Here is a 22,896-nt window from a genome sequence, read left to right as displayed (position 1 = left end):
AGGTGGGGCTGCTGAACGGGGTCTGGTGCCTTCCCTCCGCTAGCTAAGGGAGAGGATGAGAGATTCAGAGGGGAAGGGGCAGCGAGGAAAGAACTCAGAAAACGTCCACCTAGGCAGGAGGATCCTGATCCCGGGACTCTGCGCGCATTCAGCCTCGACGTCCAATCCCCCTCCCCAAGCCTTCTCCGCTGCCTAATTCCCCCACGCCCCCGCCCTCCCCAGGCCGCACAGAGGAGCCCATTGTCGGAGCCCGAAGGCTCGAGGTCGGAGGAGATGGGAGGGGAAGGAGGAGGGCAGGCAAGCCCCTGGAGAGTGGGAGGAATACCCCGATTTTCCTGCCCCAGCTCCGAGGGAAGCTAGCAGGGGCTGTGTGTGTGTGTGTGTGTGTGTTGGGGGCGGGGGCTGAGCTCCAGGGGTGTGTGTGTGTGTGTGTGTGTGTGTGTTGGGGGCGGGGGCTGAGCTCCAGGTGCTGCCAGTGCTGCCCAAGTCTGGCAACCGAGGGGAGAAGAGGTTCCCAGGCGAGTTAGACTCAGGAGGCTTCCGGCCATCAAATGACTCCAATCCTAGGCTGGGGACCCCAGGGAATTCACGCACGCCCCAGTCTCTGGACAGTCCCTCGCGGAGACTAAACTGATCGCCTAGGGAGCTAGGCGGAGGCGGGAAAAGAGGGGCATCTTCGGCGGGACGGGCCTCCGAGGGTCAGGGTCGAGGAGACGGGCTGGAGGGCGGGGCGGAGGTGGAAGAGGGTTGGGGGAGAGCCGGGTGGATCCTCTGGGGGCGTCGAGGGGAGCAGCCAGAGGCCCGGCGCGGGAGAGGGCGTCCCGGCAGGGGGTCGGACGCGGAGGCGGAGGCGGGCACTGCAGGGCGGGGCGAGGAGGGGCGGCCGTCTCGACCCTCCCTGGTGGGGCCCCGCGGCCTGGGAGCCCGAGCGGGCCGAGCCGCCACCGCGGCCGGAGCTGTCCCCTAGCCAGACCCGGCGAGACGCGAGCGGCGGGAGGGAGGCGGCGGCGCGCTCGGCCCCGCCCGCCGGCCCGAGCGTCGGACGCGGCCGCGAGCCGAGCCATGGTGAGTCCCGCGTCGCCACCCGGTGTCCCCTCCGCTTTCGCGCCGTCCTCTGCGGATCGCCAGCCCCAAGCTGGGTGCCTCCTGCTCCAGCTTGGAACTCTTGAGCGCTCCTGGGACTCTCCTTCCTCCCATCCCCCCCTTCTTTTCTTTGATCTGCCTGTCTGCCCCACTGACTCTGACCCCACTGGGTATTGCCCTCACTCCTTTCTTCCCCTCTTCTTCGCGCCCTCCCCCAACCTCCCTTAGGTCTCTCCCCCTAATCCACATACCTCCCCTCGCCCTCCTCTGTCCTGACTTGTGCTTTCCTTTGCAGGATCTTCCCTCCCCCTCCCAGTCCCAACTCCTTACCCGCGGGAGACCCCTGTGGGTTCGTGCTGCAGCGGCCCTGGAGGGGGGCCCGGCCTTGGGTCATGAGAAATGACCTGCCTGGAACCACCATTTTCCATCCCGGGCCCCACCCCGGGCCCACCCATCCGGCCCTGGGGGACCGGCCACAGCTGCGGCTGGGTTGGGGCCAGGGACCTCGTCAAAAAGGGAAATTCCCGTGGAGAAAGAGATGCTGCCTCAGAGTAGTGGACAGAGTGGGGAGGGGGCCCACAGTGCCAGGGGGCGTAACGATGCCGGAGCCGACCCGAGATGCGATGGGGGGAGGAGTGCCCCGGAGCTCCCGCTGCAGGGAAGCGAAGCACTGTCTCGGAGCATTCCCGCTGCAGCGGGTTGGGGACCCTGGCAGCAGCAACTCGAGGGCACAGGAAGCAGGAGAGCGCTGTTAGGGGACGGCCGTGCCTATAGGAGTGGACATGGTCCCGTGAACTTTCACTCCAAAAGAACTCTCTAAAGAGTCATTGCAGGTGTGGGCACTGCCAGGGAGAGCGCCCACTGCGGAGGGATGGGGGGTGCACGGCCATGGGGGCGCTCACAGCACGGAGTGGAGGAGGGGGAGAGGCCCTGCCAGGGGGCGCTCACAGCAGGGAGTGGAGGAGGGGTAGGAGCACCACCGGGGTTGTTCCTCTACAGAAGGAAGGGCAGCCCCTGGCAGGGAGACTGGAACAAGAAGAAAGAGGAACTGGGCCAGGGAGAGCTGACTCAGTCTCTCTGCTCTTCTCTTTGGTCCGGGCCGGCTGGAGGCCGGGTCGCTGAGCTCCTGCCCGCCCTTTCCCACCCCAGACCCCTCCTCCCCTCCTGCCGCTGCCGTTTCCTGTGGCTGAGACTCTCACTCAGCCATGAGCTCACCGCCCCTAATGGGTTGCAGCTGCCTCGCCGCTCCAGCTCTAGCTCCCCCTTCCAGGCCTCCGAGGGGACAGCCCACTCTGCCTCACCCCGCCCATCCCCACCCTCCCCCACCCACGCTCCCGGAGCTGGCCGGGTCCCCGGAACACTGGGGGGTCTGTCTGCTCGCCCACACACCTTGGGGCCGGGTCTCGGTGCTGACGCACTGACTGTCGCTCTCTGGAGTGGCTGCCTCGCTGTTCTGACTGTCGGGACAGGCTTGTAACACTCAGGCTGGAAGGACTCAAAGTAAAGTATGCGGTTTTATCCTCAGGGCAGAGCCGGCGGAGTAGGGGATGGGGAGGGCAATGCAGAGTAGAAAACTAAGTAAACACTTCAATTCGAGCATCACCCTTGCCCAGTTACAGCAAAGAAATCTGATAAAAGGAATTTCAAAGCCACCTTGAAAGAGAAGTAAGTTTGTAAAGGAATAGCCTAAGGGGTGGCTGTTTAGGTTCTGAGATGGAGAAAGATATCCAACTGATTAACTTAGGGAGGTGAGTCTAGAGGAAACGGGGGCTGAGAACTTTTGAGTGGCCCAGAATGGAGGTTGTCAGACAGGCCTTACAAAAATCAGAAAATATTTCAGCTGCAATACATACCAGCAAAGCCTCCTCCTCCCTTCCCTACGTGTTCCTTTTGTGACTTTTCCTTCTTTCAGCTGTCCCCACCCAAGTCTTTGTAACCTAATCCAGCATACTCCAGGAATGAGGGATTCCTTGAGAGCCACTGGAGAGGATGAGGGGTGCTAGAAAGACTCAAGACAGATAGCCCTTCAGTCCTTCTTCCCACCCAATGACCATTAGCATATGATTGCTCATGGGTGATGGCACCTCTGCTTAAGAAGGGGGTCTCTGGTTGGTAGTGATTCCCTGGTGGCTCAGACGGCAAAGCGTCTGCCCGCAATGCAAGAGATCTGGGTTCAATCCCTGGGTCGGGAAGATCCCCTGGAGAAAGAAATGGCAACCCACTCCAGTACTCTTGCCTAGAAAATTCCATGGATGGAGGAGCCTGGTGGGCTACAGTCCATGGGGTCACAAAGAGTCGGACATGACTGAGCGACTTCACAACAACACAACTCTGGTTGGCAGGCCCTGTGAGGAGGGACTAGTAGAATGAATGTGTCAAAGGCTCCACCCTGCAGAACTCTCAGCCACCTGTGACTTCCCTGATGGCCCAGGGGCCCATCTCTTCTTGAGGAAGAGGGCCTATGCAATTATCCCAATGTACAAGAACTAAGTTCAGCCCTGATAAAAGACGTTCACAGAAAAGTCTCCCCAGATCTCCAAAACCAAGGTCTCAGAGTGCACTCTGATTGGCCCAGCCCCACTCCCATCTCATTCAGCCAGTATTTCCTGAATGCCGCCTCTCTACACACACTTTGTACTTGATGGGGCCCCTGGGGGACAACGCCAGCCTTTAAGGAACCATGCTTGGGTGCTAGCGATCCACTGTCTGATCTTGTCTCTCCCAGGAGCCTGAGCCAGTAGAAGACTGTGTGCAGAGTACTCTAGCGGCCCTTTACCCACCTTTCGAGGCAACAGCCCCCACACTGTTGGGCCAAGTGTTCCAGGTGGTGGAGAGGACTTATCGGGAGGATGCGCTGAGATACACACTGGACTTCCTGGTGCCTGCCAAGCACCTGCTTGCCAAGATCCAGCAGGAAGCCTGTGTAAGTGAACACATTCCTGTTCTGTCTCCCCTAAGATCCACTGCCTCACCCCAGGCACCAGTCAGACTAATTTCCCCCCACCCGGAGACACTGTCTCCCCAATACTGATGCCCCCAGAGACACTTACCACTCAGATACTAACACATAGACACTCATCTTCCTAAATAGTGATCCCTGAGAAACATCAACTCCCAAAGATGCTGACCCTCCAGACCAAATTCCAGACATTTCCCTCCTCATATCAATTTTTTCAAGATACTGACTCCCCCAAGAATGACTCAACAAAGTCACTTCTACAGCTCTAAAGACCTCCTAAGAGTCTCCAACTCCTCCAAAACAATAGCATCTGCTGACCACATCTTTATAATGACTCAGTTCTTCCCCTCCTACTCGTGGAACCAGCTTTCTAGAGAAGCTTCCTACCACCAGAAAACTGATCAGTCCCAATCCTTCCTTCTGTCACATGCACACAGCAAGATATCTCCTCCTGCACACCTGGAGTCTTAACCCACCAGGCATAAGGCCACTCCTGCCTAGGCTAGTCCCATTCTAACTAGCCTCTCCTGCTGGCTTCATCAGTAGAGGAAGCCTGAGCATAGCCTGCCCTCTATCTCCCCAGGCCCAGTACAGCGGTTTCCTCTTCTTCCACGAGGGCTGGCCCCTCTGCCTGCACGAGCAGGTAGTGGTGCAGCTGGCCGCCCTCCCCTGGCAGCTGCTGCGCCCGGGAGACTTCTACCTGCAAGTGGTACCCTCAGCAGCCCAAGCACCCCGCCTGGCGCTCAAGTGCCTGGCCCCAGGGGGTGGGCGAGTGCAGGAGCTGCCTGTGCCTAATGAGGCTTGTGCATACCTGTTCACACCTGAGTGGCTACAAGGCATCAATAAAGACAGGCCGACAGGTCGCCTCAGCACCTGCCTTCTGTCTGCGCCCTCTGGGATTCAGCGACTGCCCTGGGCCGAGCTCATCTGCCCTCGATTTGTGCACAAAGGAGGCCTCATGGTTGGACATCGGCCAAGCACACTACCCCCAGAACTGCCCTCGGGGCCCCCAGGGCTCCCCAGCCCTCCACTCCCTGAGGAAGCCTTGGGCACCCGGAGTCCCGGGGATGGGCACAATGCCCCCGCTGAAGGACCTGAGGGCGAGTATGTGGAGCTGCTGGAGGTGACACTGCCTGTGAGGGGGAGCCCCATGGATGCTGAAGGCTCCTCTGGCCTCTCCCGGACCCGGACAGTACCCACACGCAAGGGTGCTGGAGGGAAGGGCCGGCATCGGAGACACCGGGCATGGATGCACCAGAAGGGTCTGGGGCCTCGGGACCATGATGGAGCCCGGCCACCTGGTGAAGGGAGCAGCACTGGAGCCTCCCCTGGGTCTCCCCCGGGAGCTGAGGTTGAGGCTTTCCCAGAGGCATCGGCCCTGGAAGTATCTGAGCCCCTGGCAGAGGCACTAGGAGAAGCCTCTGAGTCTTGCCCTCTGAGGCCAGGCGAAGTTGGAGTAGGACCAGGCCAAGGGGCTGAAGGGCTGCCTGGTACCCCTCGGAGAACAGGCAAAGGAAACAGGAGAAAGAAGCGAGCTGCAGGCAGAGGGGCTCTTAACCGAGGAGGGGACAGTGCCCCACTGAGCCCTGGGGACAAGGAAGAGACCAGCCACCAGGAAGCCCTTGTCAGCCTGCCCCCACCAAACAAACACGAGCTTCCAGGATGCAGCCCAGTTAAGGAGGAACATGAAGGCTCGGGGAAGCCAGAACCTGAGCCAAGAGAGGAGCTCAAACCACCAGATGGAAAAGAGCCTCGGTCCCAAGAAGTCTGCGGGCCTGTAGAAGAAAGGGCCAGAGAAAGAGAACAGGAGGGGCTAAGCCTGGTGTGCATGGCAGGTGAGACAACGTTGAGGCCAGTAGGGCAAGGGCCGGGCTAGGTGGGGCCTAGGGAAGGGGGCTAGAGGAAAAGCAGAAGTGAGGCTGGGGGCGGAACAGCCAGACCTGTCCTCACTTCAGGCCCATAGCTCTGCCCTGTGTCTGCAGCACCCAACGATCCAGAAGGGCTCCTCTCCGACCCCCTAAAACCACCCCCCGAGACTGTGCAAGAAGTGAAAGGGGAGAGCATTCCGGAAGAAGGGCCCCCAGTCTCCATCTCTGATGACCCTGGTGTAGCTTGGGACTTAATGGCATCTGGATTCCTCATCCTGACTGGTCAGTGGGCAGCAGTGGCTGAAGGGAAGGGGTTGAAAAAGCCTCTAGGAAAAGCCTCCAAGGTGGGCTGCAGAGGGAGGTGGGGTAGACGGGAGGTAGCCAAGGCCTGCCCCCAGCCAGGACAGCCTGGCCATTTTGTGTCCTCAGGAGGGGTGGACCAGAGTGGGCGAGCTCTGCTGACCATTACCCCACCGTGCCCTCCCGAGGAGCCCCCACCCTCCCAAGACGTGCTGAGCACTGCTCTTCATTACCTTCACTCACTGCTCAGGTAACTGAGGCCCAGGCTGCCACCCTGCACAGTAACCTCCTGGGTCATAAGGACCCTGCCCTCTTCTCTCCATAGGACACTGACCTCTAGGACACCTACTTCTACAACCCTCAGATTGTTCAAGTCATTGATGTCTGACCTTCCTGACCCCTGACTTGCAGAATGTCTTCATCAATCCTCAAAATCAACCCTGCTGACTTTCAGTCTCCTAAGATACTACCTAGATTATAAAAATGTTGATTCATTCATCCAACAACTATTTCTTGAGACCCAGAACCTGTTAGGCTAGGTGCTGGCATTGAATTCATATCCTTCTGTAGCACAGAATTCCTAACTTTTTAAACTCTGATCCCATGACCCAGTAGTTGTATGAATATAGACTCCTAATTGCTAGTCATCACTATCGCTTGGACACACATCCCAGGCTTTGTTTGATCCTTTGCCCATTGCTAGGATCCAACTTCTCCTGAGGATGAGTCACACACACACACACACACACTCTCTCTCTCTCTTTCCTTGGCTCTTCTGCCCCCACAGACCTGATCTACAGATATTGGGGCTGTCTGTCCTGCTGGATCTTCGCAAGGCACCCCCACTGCCTCCAGCTCTCATTCCTGTCCTGAGTCAACTTCAGGTAACCAATCCCTTGAGATGATTACTTCTTCTGGGCCCTAACTCTTCCCTAGTGGTCATTCCAGGCCACCTAGTCACCTGTAGTTTACGGTTATTCTTCTCTGCCTTCAGGACTCGGGAGACCCTCCGCTCATTCAGCGGCTCTTGCTTCTCACTCTTGATGAGCCTCCAGCTGAACTCCATGGACTTCAGGTTTGAGCTCCTCATTCCCACCTAGTTCCCATCAGTGATGGAGAGAGAAGAGGCTAGTTGGAGCCCCGGTCAATCCCTGAATCCCTAGGTGCCCAGGCCCAAAACCCCCTGTCTTCATGTGTCTACAGGGTGGTGAGTTGCTATCAGAGGGCGATCTGAGAAGAGTGGCCAAGCCAGAGGAGCTGCAGTGGGACTTGGGAGGTCACAGGGAGCCCTCTCCTAGTCACTGGGTAGAGACACACCAGGTAAGCTTCCTCTCCCACACCCAGGACACTGGGAGCCAGGAGTGACCCAGCAGAGGACATTTCTAGGAAAAAATGGCAAATGAGACTTGACCAAGGGGCTGGGAAAGAGTGATTTCCCTTCCATTTAGTTCAATAAGTAGTTATGGTTCACAATTCAACATGTGTTTATTAGCAAATTTAATAAGTATTTATGAGCAAAAGATTGTGCGTGTACCCTGGGCTGCTGGGAAGATGAGAGGGATATATTAAATAAATTCTTTTTTCCTTCTAGTTTTGAGATATAGTTGACATACAGCACTGAACATGTTTGAGGTGTACAACAAAGTGATTTACATACAATCATGAAGTGATTACCACACTAGTGAATATTCATCATCTCATATAGATACAAAATTAAAGAAATAGGATAATTGTTTTCCTTGTGATGAAAACTCTTAGGATTTACTCTTAACAACTTCCATATTTAACATACAGCAGTGTTAATTATATTGTGTTGTACATCACTTCCCTAGTACACATCACATTTTGTAACTGGAAGTTTTAACTTTTGATTGAGTGAGTGAAAATCGCTCAGTTGTCCAACTCTTTGCAACCCCATGGACTATACAATCCATGGAGTTCTCCAGGCCAGAATGCTGGAATGGGTAGCCTTTCCCTTCTCCAGGTGATCTTCCCAACCCAGGGGTAGAACCCAGGTCTCCCACGTGGCAGGAGGATTCTTTACCAGCTGAGCCACCAGGGAAGCCCAAGAATACTGGAGTGGGTAGCCTATCCCTTCTCCAGGGGATCTTCCTGACCCAGGAATTGAACCAGGGTCTCTTGCCTTGCAGGCAGATTCTTTACCAGCTGAGCTACCAGGGTAGCCCTGATCATCTTTGTCCAATTCCCCCTCCCCCTCATCTACACCCTTTAAAAAAAACAAAAACCGGATCTCTTTTTCTATGAGTTTTTTGTTTATTTGTTTTTGAAGTATAATTGACCAACAACACTATTTTAGTTCCTGGTATACAAGAGTAGATTCAATATTTCCATACATTTCAAAATGATCACCATGATGTCTAATTAACATCTGTCACCATACAAAGGTATTACATAATTATTGACTATATTCCCCACACTGTACATTTCATACCTGTGGCTGATTTACTTTGCAACTGAAAGTTTGTACTTCTTAATCTCCCCCACCTATTTCTTTTCTCTCCCCACCCCCTCCCCTTTGGCAACCACCTGTTTGTTATCTGTATCTATAACTTTGTTTCTGTTTTGTTATGTTTGTTCGTTTGTTTTGTTTTTTAGATTCCACATATAAATGAAATCATTCAGTACTTGTATTTTTCTGTCTGACTTATTTCATTTAGCATAATACCCTCTAGGCCCATCCATGTTGTTACAAATGGCAAGATTTCATCCTTTTTATGGTTGAGTAATATTCGTGTGTGTGTGTGTGTGTGTGTGTGTACACCACATCTTCTTTAGCCATTCATCTACTGATGGGAATTTAAATTGGTTCTGTATCTTGGCTATTGTAATAATGGCACAATTAACATGCTTCTGCTACTGCTGCTAAGTCGCTTCAGTCGTGTCCGACTCTGTGCGACCCCATAGACAGCAGCCCACCAGGCTCCCCTGTCCCTGGGATTCTCCAGGCAGGAATACTGGAGTGGGTTGCCATTTCCTTCTCCAATGCATGAAAGTGAAAAATGAAAGTGAAGTCGCTCAGTCGTGTCCAACTCTTAGCGACCCCATGGACTGCAGCCCACTAGGCTCCTCCGTCCATGGGATTTTCCAGACAGAAGTACTGGAGTGGGTTGCCATTGCCTTCTCCGACAATTAACACAGAGGTGCATATATATTTTCTAATTGCTGTTTTCACTTTCTTTGTATTAAATACTCAGGAGTGGAATTGCTGGATCATATGAGGATTATCCATACTGTTGTCCATAGTGCCTACACACCAGTTTACATTCCCACCAATACTGCATGAGGGTTCCCTTTTCTGCACATCCTCACCTATACTTATTCTGACAGGTGTGAGGTGGTATCTCATGGTGGTTTTGATTTGCACATTCCTGTTTATGAATAATGTTGAGCATTGTTTTAGGTGCCTGTTGTCCATGAAACATTGTCTGTATGTCTTCTTTGGAAAAATGTTTATTCAGATCCTCTGCCCATTTTTTAATTGGGTTGCTTGCTTTTTTGATATTGAGTTGTATGAGTTCTTCATATATTTTGGATATTAACCCCTTATAGGATATATTGTTTGCAAATATCCTCTCCACTTCAGTAGGGAGTTTTTTCATTTTGTTGATGGTTTCCTTCACTGCACAAAAGTGATGTAGTTTGATGTAATCCCATTTGTTTATTTTTGCTTTTGTTTCCCTTCCCTAAAGAGATGTATCCAAAAAAAAATACTAAAATGTCAAGAAGCATATTGCTTATATTTTCTTCTAGAAGTTTTGTTATTTCAAGATTTACATTCAAGTGTTTAATCAATTTAGAATTTATCTTTGTGCATGGTGTGAAAGAGTAGTCCAGTTTGATGCTTTTGCAGGTAGCTGTCCAGTACTCCCAACACCATTTATTGCAGAGATGGTCTTTTTCCATTGTACATTCTTGCCTCCTTTGTCACAGGTTAATTGGTCATATGTGTGTAGATTCATATCTGGGTTCTCCATTCTGTTCCATTGATCTGTGTGTCTATTTCTGTGCCAGTATCATACTGTTTTGATTACTGTAACTTTGTAGTTACAGTTTGAAATCAGGGAGCATGATACCTCCAACTTTGGTCTTCTTTCTCAAGATTGTTTTGGCTATCCAGAGTCTTTTGTATTTTCATATAAATTTTAAAATTATTTGTTCTGGTTCTGTGAAAAATGCCATTGATATTTTGATAGGGATTGCCTTGAATCTGTAGATTGCCTTGGGAACTATGGACATTTTAACAATATTAATTCCACCAATCCATGAGCATGGTATATCTTTCAATCTGTTTGTGTCATCTTCAGTTTCTTTCATCAATGTGTTATACCAAGTACAGATCTTTTACCCCCCTGGTTAGGTTTATTCCTAGGCATTTTATTTGTTTTGATATTATTATAAATGGAATTGTTTTCATTTCTCTTTCTGATAGTTCATTGTTAGTGTATAAAAATGCAACCGATTTCTTTTTTTTTCTTTCGATTTCTATATGTTAATTCAGTATCCAGCAATTTTATTGAATTCATTGGTGAGTTACAGTAGTTTTTTGGTGGCTTCTCTAGAATTTTCTATGTATAGTATCATATCATCTTCAAACAGTGACCATTTTACTTCTTCCTTTTCAGTTTGGATGCCTTTTTATTTCTTTTTCCTCTCTGATTGCTGTGTCTAGGACTTCCAAAACTATGTTGAATAAAACTGGTGTGAATGGATGTCCCTGTCTTGTTCCTCATCTTAGAAGAAATGCTTTCAGCTTTTCATCATTGAGTATAATGTTAGTTGTGGGTTTGTCATAATTGGGCTTTATGATGTTGAGGTGTTTCCCTCTTTACCCATTTTATTGAGAGTTTTTTTTTAAATAATAAGTGGATATTGAATTTTGTGAAAAGTTTTTCCACATCTATCAAGATGATCATGTGATATTTAGCCTTCATTTTGTTAATGTGGTGTTTCATGTTGATTAATTTGCAGAGTGTTGAACCATCCTTGCATATCTGGAATAAATCCCACTTAATCATGATGCATGGTCCTTTTAATGTATTGTTGGATTTGGTTTACTAATGTTGAGTGTTTTTGCATCTGTGTTCATTAGTGATATTGGCCTGTAATCTTCTCTTTTTGTGATTCTTAACATGACATTAAATAACATATCATTTTTGGTGGAAGATAAGTTAGAAACAACAGGAGAAGCATGCAGAATGTCACTGGGGTTCTAGAAAGAACTGACTCAGAGGGGCTGATTCTGGTTCCATATGACCTGTAACAAGTTACTTACTTTTGGAGATGGTGCCTTCCTATACCTGCTCCCTGCACCAACATTCCAGCCTCAAGATTTTTGCCCACAAAGTACACCAATTGGGACATCTCTGATTTTATGAAATCTGAATGCTGTCTTCAAGAAAAGAGGTCTGAACATGATCTGAGCTGAGTATTAAAGAGGGTCTGTAACATGGTCTCTAAGCTGTGGATCAAAGGGGAAGTGCATCTGAATAGGCAGAGAGGTGGGTTTTATAGTGTGAAGAGGCAGTGCAGATGAGGGAAAGGAGATTCATGTTTACTAAGCTGTAAAATGTGTCAGCCCTGTGCTAACTGCTTATGTAGGGTCATCTGTTTAAACCTTTAAATCTGGTACATCTTTACAGTAGAGAACACTGAGGTTCAGGGAATTTTCTGGATCTGCCTAAAGTCATATAGTTAGTAAGCAATAACCTACTTTCTAACTGAATCCAGCATTGCCTCATAAAAGTCTCTAGGGTTGCCCCACCTCCACTCTTGAGCTTAGGCCCCTTATCCTAGACTCTGTCCCTGGACTCCATCCCCGTGTATTTGTTTCAGCAAGTGGCAAGGCTGTGCCACCTGTGCCGAGGTGTGCTGGGCTCTATACGGCAAGCCATTGAGGAACTAGAGAGAGCAGCAGAGCCAGAAGGAGAGGTATGAAATGAGATGGGACAAAAGGGCATGAGGTGGAGGTGGGGATGGGGCTAAGCTGAGCTGAGGACCTTCTGGTGGAACCCTGTCAATTTCTCCCTGCCTGCCAGGAGGTGGTAGGAATGCCTGAGCCCCTGCAGAAGGTACTGGCAGATCCCCGGCTGACGGAGCTGCAGAGGGACGGAGGAGCCATCCTGATGAAGCTGCGCTCCACCCACAGCAGCAAGTACGAGGGATGGGTGCACGGGGGCAGGTGGACATGCATGATGGAGACACAGCAGAGAACTGCCAGTTCACCTTAGCTGCCAGAAAATTCTTACTAAGCATGTTATCTGGACAGGATATCATGCTTCTCCATTTACAACCCTCATAACATCCCCAGGTGCTAGTCATGATTATAAATGGAGATTTGGAGGATCAGAAATGTTTAATGTCTTGGCCAAGGTCAGTCAGTAAATGGAAGAGTCAGGATTCAGATTCAGGCCCATCTGCTGACCTAGAATGCTGTGTCACCCCTCACGTTGGAATGCAAGGATGCGATGGGGTTGGAGGGGAGCTTGACAAGGGCAGTGGTTAATTCTGCCCCTCTTCCTCCCCAGGCTGGAAGGTCCAGGTCCAGCTGCACTGTATCAAGAGGTAGATGAAGCCATTCACCAGCTCGTGCGCCTCTCCAATCTGCACGTGCAGCAGCAGGAGCAGCGGCAACGCTTACACCGACTGCAGCAGGTGAGCCAACACCCCCTCCCCCATGCCTCTTTCCACCTGAGGGCCTGGCCTCCAGCAACGCTTTTCCCACTGATACTTACGATTGATGGTGTTCTCCTAACCTGGCTTGAACAACCCTCCCTCCCTCCTCATCTCCTTGGAAGTTGATCATGGTCAGTGTGAGATTCAGCAAGAGGGAGATGGCATTTCAGCACCAGCAAGAAAGAGAAGCCAGATCTCCCCTTCCCACTGTTGATATTTGATCAAGGATCCTTAGAAATTGTGAGATGCTCAGGTACCCTCGGGGACTGTAGGAAGAGTCTATTGATTCTGAGAGCCTACCTCCTTAGCTCAGAAATAACAAATGTCCATTGACACCAGCTCTGTCCACCCCTTAGGCAATATCATCCCCAAACCTGAGGCTGGAAAGGTCCCACCTCCCTCCACCTTAGAAGGAGAGGATGATGGAAGCTGCTAAATGCCTTGGAAACTGAAGTCTCTTTATGAGAAAGATTCGGGGATAAGGCTTGCTTTTTTGAACCTTAACTCTTTTCTCCTGGGGTTAAGAGCTCCAAAGAGATTTGCTGTCCACCCTACCTTGTAGGGTAAAGGGAGCTTTGAAATCTGATTGTTCTTCCATAACTCCTGTGTGTGCTGAGTGATCACCTCATGGAATGCATGTAGCCTCAGGGGAAGGGTCATCTCAGGGTCAATGACAAAGGAGGGTAGGGGCAGGGCTGTCTTTTCTGAGATTTCTGCATATTTAGCTTCCTCCATTGCAGCATCTGGGTTTCCCTGGTGGCTCAGACAGTGAAGAATCTGTCCACAACGCAGGAGACTTGGGTTGGAGACCTGGGTTCGATCCCTGGGTTGGAAAGATCTCCTGGAGGAGGGCCTGGCAACCCACTCCAGTATTCTTGAGTGACTAAGCGCACACACACATTCCAGCATCCAGGTCTGTGAACCAGTGAAGTTTCTCAGTTGTGTCCAGCTTTTTGCGATCCCATGGATTGTAACCTACCAGGCTACTCCATCCATGGTTTTCCAGGCAAGAGTACTGGAGTGGGTTGCCATTTCCTTCTCCAGGGGGATCTTCCTGACACAGGGATTGAACCCAGGTCTCCGACATTGCAGGCAGATGCTTTACTGCAGGCAGAACCACCAGGGTATCTGGTGGAGCCCTCTTCCAGGCACTCTGCTTCACATAAAACCTAACCCCCTACTTCTACTGTTTGTTTGCTTGCTTATTAGCTGTTTTCCTCCTGTTTAAAAACTGTTAGCACACAGGATTTGGAGTCTAAGGTGCTCAGTTTGAGTTGTGCTCTGCTAAGAGTGAGATGTTGGAGAAGCCTTGAAACATCTCTGACTTCCCACGTCCTCGTCTGCAGAATGGGGGTGACAGTAAGGCCTGCCTCACGAGGGCATTAGGGTGATCAAATGATTTCAGCAGAGGACTGCAGAAGTGTTTATTGTTGGCACAGGTTATTGGGAACATTCTCAGACTTCTTGTCCTCAGGCTGTCTTGCCCCAGCTTCCAGCCTTTCTTCAGAGGAAGGAATTACCATCCCTTTTTGGTCAAACATCCCAGAACCAACATGAGAGTTCCTAGAGCCCCATAATAGGCAACCAGAGCTACACACACACACACACACACACACAATCCTGAGTTGTCTCTCCAGGCCCAGTCCCTGGAACTACTGCCCCTCTGTCACTAGGCTCTGTAAATGTGAAATTTCTTCTGGCCCCTTTGCCTCCAGTTCACACTAGTTTTATCTATTTCACCTCCAGGCATAGCCCTGGAACCCAAGCACAGGTCTCTCAGTGCTTCCTAACAGCCCAGCCTCCCCTTCACCTCGTGTTTTACAAAGATCTCTTACTCACTTTCTCGCTTGACCCTTGTGGAAATTATCACCACTCACTGTTATTTCCACTTGACAGCTGAGACAACGTGGTTTCCCCCAACTTCTACAAGTTAGGGCAGTGAGGTGGGAGCTGGACCTCAGCTCTCCTTCACCCTGCCTGCCCCATTCTCCCTCATGGCCCTGCTCTCCCACCCTGTCTGCCCCAGGCACTGCAGTGGCTTTCAGGCCCCGGAGAGGAGCAGCTGGCGAGCTTTGCCGTGCCTGGGGACTCCCTGCCTGCCCTGCAGGAGACAGAGCTACAATTCCGGGCTTTCAGTGCTGAGGTTCAGGTGAGAAGGGGGAGCGGGGAGGAAGGGGAGACTGTTGGACTGAGGGCCAGGCCTCAGAGCAGCCTCCCTTCTCCAGGAACACCTGGCTCAGGCGAGGGAGACCCTGGCCCTGGAAGAGGACGCTGCCTCCCAGAAGCTTCTGGATGTCTTTGAACAGCGCCTGGAGCAGGCGGAGAGTGGCCTCCATCGGGCTCTGCGGCTACAGCGCTTCTTCCAGCAGGTATGTGCCGAGCCTTTTCTTCCAGTGCCCACCGCTACCTTTCTTCTGCCTGGAGAAGCTGACTGGGGAGCTGTTAGAAGCCAGGACTTAGGAGGCCTCCCCTGGGCTTTGACTCTTGGCTCTAACCTGATAAATGACCTGGGATAGGAGACTAAACCTGAGTGTGCCTTGTGGCACCTACCTCACAGGGCTGCGTGAGGCTTATCATAAGCAGTATGTAACAAGCACTCAGTACAGAGCCTGCCACTTGTAAATTCTGTGTCTTGGCCATCTTCATCTAGGCCCCTCTGTCTCCCTACCAGCTCAGAGTAACACATTAGGCAGGGATGCAGGACAGTGAGGGGAGGTGTTCTGAGGGGGGGTGGTGGTACTGGGCCTTGGGAAGCCATCGGTGAAGAAGGACAGGAGCTGCCATGGGGCAGCTCGTGGGAGTGGCCCGAGACCTCACCCTTTCCTGGCCCCACTCCCCATCCCTTTGGCCTTGCAGGCACACGAATGGGTGGACGAAGGTTCTGCGAGGCTGGCAGGAGCGGGACCAGGGCGGGAGGCGGTGCTGGCAGCCTTGGCCCTGCGGCGTGCCCCGGAGCCCAGTGCTGGCACCTTCCAGGAGATGCGGGCCCTGGCCCTGGACCTGGGCAGCCCGGCAGCCCTGCGAGAATGGGGCCGCTGCCGGGCCCGCTGCCAAGAGCTGGAGAGGAGGATTCAGCAACAGCTGGGGGAGGAGGCGAGTCCCCGGGGCCACCGGCGACGACGGGCAGACAGTGCCAGTAGCGGAGGGGCCCCACGGGGCCCCCACAGCCCCTCACCCAGCCTCAGCTCCCTGCTGCTCCCCAGCAGCCCTGGGCCACGGGCAGCCCCATCCCACTGCTCCCTGGCCCCCTGTGGGGAGGACTATGAGGAGGAGGGTGCCGAGCTGGGTCCGGAAGCAGAAGGCAGACCACCAAGGACTGTGCTGATCCGAGGCCTGGAGGTCACCAGTACGGAGGTGGTAGACAGGACGTGCTCACCCCGGGAACACGTGCTGCTGGGCCGGGCTGGGGGACCAGAAGGGCCCTGGGGAGTGGGCACCCCCCGGATGGAGCGCAAGCGGAGCATCAGGTGAGAACCCAAGCAGCAGACCCAGCTGCCCCGCAGGAAAAGAATGTGACATTGTCGGGGTGGTGACTGCCTCCCATGCCACAGCCTCCCGTCTCTCTCTGTGGTACCTGCAGCGCCCAGCAGCGTCTGGTGTCTGAGCTGATTACCTGTGAGCAAGAATATGTGGCTGCCTTGAGTGAGCCGGTGCCACCCCCAGGGCCTGAGCTGACTCCAGAATTGCGGGGCACCTGGGCCGCTGCCCTGAGCGCCCGGGAGAGGCTCCGCAGTTTCCACCGGACACACTTTCTGCGGGAACTTCAGGGCTGCGCCACCCACCCTCTGCGCATCGGGGCCTGCTTCCTTCGCCATGTGAGTCAGCCTCTAAAATGTCTTCCAGGGCTTCTCCCTTCACATGTCTCAGCCCTATCCACGGTCCCTCCTTCTCAGTACATCTCTCCTCCCTGCTCCCCCCACCGGAATGTGCAGTCCCAGATACTGGGGGGGCCTAGTGCTGTTTGCTGGGCTCCTGGATCTACTCCACCTCTGTGTCCCCAACATCAGGGCTGCCTGGCCTTTGCCCTCTCCACCGGAGCCTGTCATTCCCCAGGCAGACTGAGTGCTCCCCGGGGGCCGGTCCCTCCTTCCGGCTGCACAGGATGTGGAGGAGGAGAGGGAGAGGCTGGTCTGCAGGGCCTCATGGAGATGACTTACTGCTTCCCTACTGGCACAGGGGGACCAATTCAGCCTTTATGCCCAGTACGTGAAGCACCGGCACAAACTGGAGACCGGTCTGACAGCCCTCAGCCCCCCAACCAAGGTAACTTTTTCTCCTACTCTCATGAGAAGGGGAGAAGCCAGGAAGACATCAAATTCAGCCTCAAAATTCAACCTCAAAATCTCTCAGGGAAAAAAAAGCTTTCCTAGACGTGCCGTGGAGCATCAGCTACCAGTAATCTCCCAGAATTGCTGAGGGTGGGGCACACATTGGTCTGGGAGCCAGGTGAAGCTGGGATCATATCCGGTCCACCTGAGGACTTTGGGCAAGGGTCTTGATTCCTCCAGGCCGCTGTTTCTGTATCCAGTAAAAGTGGGCAGTATTCACTACATCTAACTAATGGACTGCTCGGAGGGTCAAAAGACCTCACATCAAAAGATGTGAAAGTGCCTTCAAAAGTTAAAAGCCGGAGAATTCAAGGGATTGTTTGTATTCCTCTTCCATTCTCCTTTAAGATATAGAGGATGTCTGAGTCTCATGCAGGCCTCCTACCTCCTTTCTTTCTGCGGAAAGGTTTTTCACCTTACCTTTGGGCGTATCTGGGCTTGTGGGTGTGTGCTAAATTGCTTCAGTCATGTCCAACTCTGTGACCCTATGGACTGTAGCCTGCCACGCACCTCTGTCCATGGGATTCTCCAGGCAAGAATACTGGAGCTGGTTGCCATGCCCTCCTCCAGGGGATCTTCCTGACCTGGGGATCAAACTTGAGTCTTTTAAGTCTCCTGTATTGGCAGGTGGGTTCTAGTACCACCTGGGAAGACCATCTGGACTTGATCTACCTACCCCTAAAAACCCAGAGTACTGCTCATCTTCTCCAAGGTCTTAGCACCTTCCCTCATTCCTATCTGTTTCCTCCCCATACTAGGGCACCTTGGAGGGGGGCCCTCACCTGCCCCGGGCCTTGCAGCAGCCCCTGGAGCAGCTGGCCAGGTATGGGCGGCTCTTAGAGGAGCTCCTAAGGGAAGCTGGGCCTGAACCAAGTTCTGAGCGCCAGGCCCTTGGGGCTGCTGTGCAGCTGCTCCAGGAACAAGAGATCCGTGGCAGAGACCTGCTGGCTGTAGAAGCGGTGCGTGGCTGTGAGGTAAGGGCATGTTCCAGACACACCAGCTCAGGCTGCCCTGTGACCTCAGAAGCAGTATGGGCTGGTGACCAGGGAACTAGACTCAATGTCAGAGGGCCCCAGGCTGTCATTTCTAACAAACGTGGATAGCTTTGGTCAAGTCACTGAACTTCACTGGTCCTCAATTTCCTCATTACTAATAAAGCTATGTCCTGCCCAACAGCCCATGACCCTGTGTCTGCCTCTGCTTTCCTATTCCTTTCCTAATTCTTATCTACATCTACCCTGCAGTTCATTCTGTATCTCAACACTCAACACATACCTATTCTCCTCTCCTTAGTCTCTTTCCAGCCCTAAGGTTCCAGAACAGCTTGGAAACCTACCTCCACTGGGTTAGACCTCTTTTCCCTTCAGGTCTTCGCTGATTTGATTCTCTTCCTGGGGCAAAATGGTGCTTTGGTTCCCAACATGCAAAGGCTTACCCACTGGAGGCTCTAAACCCTACTGTGTGGTCAATCTTCTGTCTTCAGAGGCGGGGCTGTGCTGCCACGCCAGGTGTGCTGTGCATGGTGACCAGTAGATGGATTCTAGGCCAGGGGCTTTCCTGATTTCCTCACTCTGCCTGAGAACCAGTGCACTAGGCCCCTTGCCCTATAAATCCCATTTTTACGCTCCATAAAATACATATAAAGGGCTCCAGGGCCAATGACTTTTCCTTTTGCTTTCCCCAGATAGATCTGAAGGAGCAGGGCCAACTCCTGCACCGGGACCCTTTCACAGTCATCTGTGGCCGAAAAAAGTGCTTTCGCCATGTCTTTCTCTTTGAGCATCTCCTCCTGTTCAGCAAGCTCAAGGGCCCTGAGGGGGCGTCAGAGACCTTCGTTTATAAGCAGGCCTTTAAGGTACAATGCCTGGGGGCAGGATGGTGGTGGGAAACCACAGGGACAGGACAGGAAATCATGCTCTTCTTGAGAACTCAGGATGTTCTGGAAAACTCAATCCCAACCCAGCTTCAGAATCTGTATCATGTCGAACAGGCTTTGGCCTGTAATCAAACATCAGGTTAGGGTGTTGAGGTGACAGAAGTCCTTGTCATTGGCCTACTGCATCGCGTTCTTATTCACACAGGAGATTCATGAGGCATTCCAAACCAGAAGGGAGGAGGACCTTTCCCATTAAGAACACACATGCTTTCTGAGTTAGGGATGGTCCCTGGGGGATGAAGAGAGGACACTATAAATATAGCTTAACTTATGGAACTGAAGAAACCAAGAGGAGGGAGGCCTTGCTTTAGGAAAACAGCCTTGATATCCAGATAAACATCAATAGCAGCCTAGTCCCAGATCAGGCAATGTAGCATGATTCTAAGAGTTTCTCTGACTTAGTCCTCTTATACTAGTTCCAACAGAGTCCAATATAGAGAAAAAAGCTTGGGTTTGGAATAACACAGCCATGGGCTTGAACTTTCTCTAATAAGCTATGATAAGCCTTTGGACAAGATGCTCTGGGTATTATACAGCCCCCCCTTCTGTAAATCGTGGTTGTTGTGAAGGCTAAATGTAGAGCACTTGGCACAGGGTAGGTGTTGAACAAACATTTACTGAGCATCTCCCAGATGCCAAGCTAAGTGTAGTGCTTTTCCACATGGTACCATCTAGTCAGGATGCACTTCATCTTTACCCACACTCCTCTGCTCTTTCTCAGACTGCCGACATGGGGCTAACGGAAAACATCGGGGACAGTGGGCTCTGCTTTGAGTTGTGGTTTCGGCGGCGGCGCGCACGAGAGGCATACACCCTGCAGGCAGCCTCACCAGAGATCAAACTCAAGTGGACAAGTTCTATTGCCCAGTTGCTGTGGAGACAGGCAGCCCACAACAAGGGTACCGGGCAGAACCAGGAGCGGGTGTGCTTGGGATCAAGATTATGGCAGGAGGTTAGCTGGAGAGAGCCTGGGGAAAAGAGGGTATAAGATGGAGAATGATGTATGAGAAGATTCGACATGAGAGAGACTGCTGAGATAGAAATTAGTCTAAGGTGTACCAAAAGAAAAGAGGAAGCCGCTAAACTTCAGGAAGGTGAGCACAAATGGCTGGGCAAAAGAGAGTCAGAGGGTGTTCTGTGCACGTGCCTTGCCTTCCAGAATTTAATTTCTGTGTTAGCAGACCTAGTTTGTTTGTTTTGAGCAGTCTTTTGCTAGTTTTTGTTTTTCATTTTTAATTCTCTTTAATTCCCATTCCACTCATCTGAAAAGTGGAAAGTAACATCTACATCTTGGTATGATAGGAAGGATTAAATAAGGTGATATATATGGAAACACTTGATACACTGTAAAGGTATGTAAAAATGGGAATTTTGCTCTTAATACCCAAGATAAAAGAAGAGGTGAGTATTAGAAGAGAAGTTGAGTAGCAGGAATGCCAAATGGGCAGGATGCAACAGGTAGGAGAGAAGAGACAGCTGTCTAAGGGGGAAGTCAAGGACCATCATCATCCATGTCGTAACAGGAGAGTAACAAGAGACGCCAAGAGAATGAGAATGAGGAATGAAGAGTTGGGAAGGAGCAAAGAAGTTGGTAACATGGTCTCTGTTCCCTAGAGCTCCGAGTGCAGCAGATGGTCTCCATGGGCATTGGGAATAAACCCTTCCTGGACATCAAAGCACTTGGGGAGCGGACACTGAGTGCCCTGCTCACTGGAAGAGGTGAGGGCCGGAGTGCAGGGGGGTGGCCCCCAGGAGTCAAAGACCTTGAGAGTGAATGCACAGTGAGGAGGTGTGGTGGAAAGAGAGGAAGGGTCGCAGTGGATATATCTTCTCAGAAACTGTGGGACTGACTGGGAGGCCCTCTAGGAGATGAGGATCATTTCAGGGAGCCAGGAGGGCTTTCCCACACCAGCACCCCACCCCCCACCTCCCCCACTCTCTGCAGCCGCCCGCACCCGGGCCTCGGTGGCCGTGTCATCCTTTGAGCATGCCGGCCCCTCCCTTCCCGGTCTCTCCCCGGGAGCCTGTTCCCTGCCTGCCCGCGTCGAGGAGGAGGCCTGGGATCTGGACGTCAAGCAAATTGCCCTGGGTGAGGCACCTCTCAAGGGGTGGCTCCCAACAGCTGGGTCATCATGGTGATGTTCAGGCCGCTTGCTGCTGAGCAATTCCTTTCTCTAGCCAAGTGGCCCAGTTGCCATGACAACTATGTACAGCTTCCCCATTGCTAAAAGAGCCTTCCATCTGGTTGCTAGGGTAATGCTTACAGCAGCCTGTTGCTAAGAAGCACTTCCTCTGTACCTCTCTCTCTAGCTCTCCTTGGGTTTCTATGGAAACTGCTTCAGCTTCCTGTTGTACCCTCCTGGTTCACCACGGGAATCCTTATAGTTTCCTGTCGCTTCTTCCCTGGTTGCTCTAATGATGCCGCTGACAATTTCCTGCCTCTTGGTAGGGGGGTTCTCTTGCAACTGGATTGCTATGGTGACTTACAGCTTCCTGTTGCTATGGAGCTTTTTCTTCCCTGATGGAGCAGCTTGGTTGCTTAAGGTAATCTAGAGGGGTTCTGTACTCTGCTCTCACCCTAGCTTCCCCTCCAGCCCCAGAAACACTTGACTCTTCTGGAGATGTGTCCCCAGGACCGAGAAACAGCCCCAGCCTGCAAGCCCCACACCCTGGGAGCAGCACTCCCATTCTGTCCAGTGGAGGGATCTTAGGGCTATCCCGGCAGGTAAGTCCTTGCAGTAGTGCTGAGAATGGGGTGGGCTCTTCTGGTCGTTCAACTCATGAGGGGCAGAGGAACCAGTGAGCCTGTGCTCCCGCAAGGCTATTGTCCAGTCTGCGTTTCTCCTCTCCTCCAGGCGTGGCTGAGAGGGATGAAGGTCAGAAGTGAAAAAGAATCTTTAATAAGGAATGTAGTGCAAGAGTGAGAGAAAGGGGAGAATTCTAACAGACTGGTTTGAACTTGGATTCAATCCACAAAATTCAGGAATGATGAGGAGGAAAAAAGGGTGAACTAATTGACAGGCTTGGGAGAGAGGGAGGGTTATATAATCTCTCTATACAAGAGATGATTTCTTATGCTTTAAACTCACTGTGGTTTCTCTTCCTTCAGAGTCATATCCGGGCCCTGAGCGACCCCACCACGCCTCTGTGACTGGGTGAGTTGGTGCCCCCTTTCTACCATATCCTACATCCTTTCCCTTCCCTTCCCCAGATGCCTGGGAGTCAGCTTCTTCCCTCTCCCAACCCATCTTCCCTCTTCTCTCCTGGCTTCCAGAGAAGATCCGGAGCTTGGCTACCGCCCCTCCTCTCAGCGCACTTTGGGCTGGGATGCTGAGGGCACAGAGTGGAGGACTGGAAGAGCACTGAAGTCCTTCCCTCTGCTTCCTGGACAGAGAGGAGGTCAAAGGACTAGTATGTCTCCCTGCTACCACTGTCTCTAGCTCTTCCCAGCCAGGTGCCTTCCTACAAGAACCAGAGTGTCCACACTTGCTTGCCTTTATACCCTGGAGGTGGGGAAATTTTCCTCCGTCCAGTCCTTCCCCATCCGGGGCCAGTGCATACTCCCAGGACACAGCTCCGTGTCAGCCCTGCCTCCATAGCCTGTGTTCTCCCCTCATGCCGCCCCCTGACTCTTCCTGAGAAGACTCATCTCTGCCAATTCCTGGCAACTCCGTTTTTGGGGGTGGGGGGCAGGTGTCATAGGACACGGAGCTATGCAAACCATTACAG

General features: G+C 52.2%; 1 protein-coding gene across 3 annotated transcripts; it reads left to right on the top strand.

Annotated features, from left to right (window-relative positions):
- The first annotated feature begins 665 nt into the window (after window positions 1–665).
- Window positions 666–22,623, top strand: ARHGEF40 (Rho guanine nucleotide exchange factor 40). Of its 3 annotated transcripts, none has more exons than XM_055537154.1 (24): window positions 666–1,065; window positions 3,809–4,006; window positions 4,626–5,877; window positions 6,025–6,192; window positions 6,340–6,460; window positions 6,998–7,094; window positions 7,205–7,285; window positions 7,414–7,530; window positions 12,064–12,159; window positions 12,267–12,382; window positions 12,756–12,882; window positions 14,930–15,052; window positions 15,129–15,272; window positions 15,760–16,370; window positions 16,484–16,718; window positions 17,080–17,166; window positions 17,990–18,205; window positions 18,916–19,086; window positions 19,889–20,066; window positions 20,782–20,886; window positions 21,113–21,256; window positions 21,750–21,892; window positions 22,277–22,322; window positions 22,442–22,623. In XM_055537154.1, exons 1-23 carry the CDS (start codon window positions 1,063–1,065, stop codon window positions 22,316–22,318), a joined length of 4,575 nt encoding a protein of 1,524 aa, XP_055393129.1. In that variant the 5' UTR covers window positions 666–1,062; the 3' UTR covers window positions 22,319–22,322; window positions 22,442–22,623. The 3 variants fall into 3 exon arrangements, with proteins under 3 accessions (XP_055393129.1, XP_055393128.1, XP_055393127.1); XM_055537152.1 differs by having other exon boundaries at window positions 748–1,065; window positions 21,762–21,892; XM_055537153.1 differs by lacking the exon at window positions 21,113–21,256 and having other exon boundaries at window positions 747–1,065; window positions 21,762–21,892.
- Window positions 22,624–22,896: the final 273 nt, after the last annotated feature.

This window comes from Bubalus kerabau, chromosome 10, assembly GCF_029407905.1.
Source record: "Bubalus kerabau isolate K-KA32 ecotype Philippines breed swamp buffalo chromosome 10, PCC_UOA_SB_1v2, whole genome shotgun sequence".
Classification (NCBI taxonomy): domain Eukaryota; kingdom Metazoa; phylum Chordata; class Mammalia; order Artiodactyla; family Bovidae; genus Bubalus; species Bubalus kerabau.
This window is presented reverse-complemented; position numbering and strand designations above follow the sequence as displayed.